Source organism: Chenopodium quinoa, unplaced genomic scaffold (assembly GCF_001683475.1).
Source record: "Chenopodium quinoa cultivar QQ74 unplaced genomic scaffold, ASM168347v1, whole genome shotgun sequence".
Classification (NCBI taxonomy): domain Eukaryota; kingdom Viridiplantae; phylum Streptophyta; class Magnoliopsida; order Caryophyllales; family Amaranthaceae; genus Chenopodium; species Chenopodium quinoa.
In genome coordinates this window covers 10,060,765-10,064,573 of record NW_018743292.1, presented here as the reverse complement: position 1 = coordinate 10,064,573, position 3,809 = coordinate 10,060,765, and the positions used below count along the sequence as shown (strand labels likewise).

Genomic DNA, 3,809 nt, shown 5'->3' with positions numbered 1-3,809 from the left:
TGTGCCGTCCACCGTGCTCGTGCCAAATTTCAATTTCTTTGTTCACGGCACGGCTCACGGCCCACCAACCGTTCCATATGCCATGTCATGCCGCTGCCGTGCTCGTGCCGGGACGGGCCATCTAGCGTGCCGTGCCAGGCAGCCCGTGTGCCAGCCCGGCCCATGCCCAGCTTTACGTACCAAATATGTTAGCACACACGATACAAGCACCACAGTCCCTTTTTAAAATCGTGACAGGATTTAAGAACCATGAACAAACAAATACAGTATTTTTTAACTACCAAACGGCCCACTTAAACGATTCTAAAATGGGCCGGATTTCCAATAAAATTGGTCCATCAAATCATCATTTCGTGGATCTAAGTATTGAAAATTTGAAATCCATTTCTACACTCATCTAATTTATGCCATCCGATTTCCCAAAAAAAAAAAAAAAAATTTCGTAAGTTCGGATCTTCGCCGTGTTAAGGGCCCACCTACGGCCATCACCACCGTCATCGCCGCCGTGCTGTATACTATCAGATTCCAGGTAATGTTACTTTGTCTTTTCTGAGTTTAATTACAGTATTTAATTGGAATCGCAAATTTCATTATTTAGGGGTTTCTTTTTTATTCTGTATTATATGTCAAATTTTAATTATCTATTGTTAATCACAGAATGTACATTGATTGATTTAGATTTGTGCACATTATTGATTAGTTTGATGTTGGATTAGGGTTTAAGCTAAAAGCTGGAAGTTTTTTGGGATTAATTTGAGTGTAAAGAGTGTTTGAGGATGATTGTAATTGCAGTAGATTATGCTGAATTTGCCTTTACTTAGGGATGAATGGATAATGAATTGGGGATCAATGATAATGTTTCTGTGTTTTATCATAAAATTTGATCATAATTCTGTTAGTTTCAGTATTATTTGGATGGAAATTTATTGATCCATTTATATGAATCATTGGATGGAATTGGGGCTTGCCATTTTGCCAATAAAATGCAAGGCGTGATGCCGTGATCGCGTGAATTTGGAGTAAATGTGCTCTTCAGGTGGCTATAACTGATATTACTTATATTGGTTTATATGTTAAGGAGAAATACCAATTTTGTGAACTTTTGTAGTTCAATTCAATCAATGTAATACTGAGTAGTTCAATTCAATCAAGAAACTAATAGACTGTTATTTAAGGAGAATTACCAACTATGTGAATTTTTGTAAGTTTAAAAGTAACTTTTTTTTGGTGGTTAGAATCAGATTTTTGAGATTTATATGCAAAATATCATCTACACATCATACTCCCATATATCTCTATCCTCCAAGACATAGCCTTTAACGGGATGCATTATTGGCGTTGTTGCATTGCTGTTATCTTTGTTGCAAATATAATCTCTAGCAACTACAAAAGTATTGAGTGTTTATAGTTTAGACTAATTATTTGTAGGTATAATTTGGAAACAGTGAAGTGTGCATACAACTTCATGAACAACTAGCTAGTGCTAATCGTGAATATAGGGTCTGGGGTGCTAAAGATGAAAGGTACTTTTTTTCATGTTAAGAAACTATTTAGAGAGACTGTTTGTTAGATGTTTAGAATCAACTTCTTAGTTAAGCTTCGATCACAAGTTGAAGGGGAAGGATTCTCTTGATCATTAAAGTTCATCATGCAAACTGTTACTTCTCCGAGGATTCATTTGATTGGGGGAATATCATCTGTATCAGATATAAAGGGTGTTTTTATTGATTTCATAAACTCCCTCTACTTGGAAATAATAGTCACAAACTGTTTTAGGATGTCTGGAATGTTTTGTTACTTTTATATTAAATGGTCATGGTTTATGCTTGGGCTTCCTTAAATGCCTCTAAAATCGTGTGATGGGAAAAGTGACAGGGTTTTAACTATTCTAAGGATCTTTTAGTAATGTGACCATTTTCAGACAGAGATTTTTTATAAACTCATATTCAAATTTTGAAGTTTAAGGTTTGAGTGTACATGCAGGTGCTTCTATATCCAAGAGAAAATTGGAAAGAAAAGTGCAAGATTACAGTATGAAAGACACAACAATTAGCTGCTGAGCAATGGACATCATAGAAGATATGGTCATATGATCAGATGAGAAAGTAATCATAAGAAAATGGCTTATTTCTGATAGATATGCAAAAGTTTCTTCATTCAGAAATTTTCCAGACTTGAGGGAAAATCAGAAGAAATCTAGATGGAGCTGCATATCCAAGCCTTCCTAAACAGAATCTCTCTAATTGTTTCTACTATTGCCACCGTCATCCTTTTTTCCATTCTCCTCCATCCACCAGAAACTTGTATTCCCCATTTGTCTCCTCACAACCCTCTCAAATTTCCTCACTCCACTTGTGATTCTCATCATCACCCCCGCCCTTTCTCCACTCTTGAGAAGAAGAACCATCGCCTCTGGTCAACTTCTGCATGGCTGAACAAAGTTAAGTCATTTTCTCGTGTCTTCATTGATGCCCAGAAGAATAACCCTTCTCACAAATTTTCTATCCTCTCTAACTCTTCCAAGTCCCTCTGCCTCTTAGCTGGTGCTGGACAGGAAGTAATGGCTCTTCAACAAATCGGCGTGTCTGATGTTACAGCCATTGATCTTGTTGACTCACCTCCACTCGTTAGTCGTGCTGACCCTTACTATTTGCCTTTCTTTGATGATGCTTTTGATTTCGCATTCTCTGCTCAATTTGACGTTGCTTTGTTTCCCTCTCGGTTTATTGCTGAGATGGAAAGGACAGTTAGGGTTGAGGGTTTTTGTCTTTTGCTTGTGGAGGAGTGTACCGATGAGGAGGTGAGACAAATAGAAAGGCTGTTTAAGAGAGGAGAGTTAGTGGGTGCTGATAATTTGACATTCAGTGGATCAAAAATGACTAGAATTGTTGTGCGGATTATAAATTCTACAATATATTGATCGCGTATTAAGTATGCTATTCTGATTGTTTCAATTTGTATATGAACTCTTAGTTTACTTGTATACTACCCTCCATCCCAATCTCGAGTATGTATCTATGGCTTAGAAATTGCATATATATTGAATTGAGATCCAGCCTTTTCTTTGCTTCATATTCTGAAAGTAAGTATTACGACCTTAGAAATTTTGTTTTGTATGGTTTTTCTCATGTTTATACAAATTTCTTTTTCATTTTTTCAGATTTTACCATGTTTTTTTTTTTCATCATATGTGCATTGAACTTTGTGAATTAATAAAGTAGGCAACTTTTTCAGATGCTTATCTAGTCTATAAATTTCAACATTTTTGTTTTGTTATCCTATAATTTAATGACAATAAGGACGTAGACATGAATAAAATGGGGACAGAAAATGCTATTTATAAAGTCTGAACCTCCGAAAGCTATTTTAAAATACTATTTGAAACTTTGCAACCTTAAAACATTACTGCCTTATTGGACAAAGCTGACAATCTGACTTTGTTTCAAAGTTAAGTTGAAATTTGGCAAGGTCAATATGCTAATCATTATCTAAAAAAGTTATTTCCAGAAAATGCCTTAAGGTGAAGATGCCTAATCGATCCATGAAATATGTCATGCTTTATATTGGTACTAATTATATCTTTGTTAAAGGTTGGGCACCCCCCTTCCCTGTTTATAATTTTTTTGGTCATGATATGGACTCATTAAGCAATTTCATGACCGAAACTTCAAATCATAATAATCTCTAATAACAATACTGTATTTTCTCCATTCGGTTTAAGTTGTTACCCTCATTGTTGTCAAAATCGCGATCCAGATTGTTGGATCATGCGACCTAGGATCGTATTTTAGCCAAACGATTCGAATCGC

At 35.8% G+C, this 3,809-nt stretch overlaps 1 protein-coding gene across 1 annotated transcript; it reads left to right on the top strand.

The window, feature by feature from the left end:
* Positions 1–237: 237 nt before the first annotated feature.
* LOC110736959 lies at positions 238–3,072 on the top strand. The gene is made up of 2 exons (XM_021917298.1): positions 238–529; positions 1,984–3,072. The coding sequence occupies exon 2, from the start codon at positions 2,201–2,203 to the stop codon at positions 2,918–2,920; it is 720 nt and encodes a 239-aa protein (XP_021772990.1). The 5' UTR covers positions 238–529; positions 1,984–2,200; the 3' UTR covers positions 2,921–3,072.
* Positions 3,073–3,809: the final 737 nt, after the last annotated feature.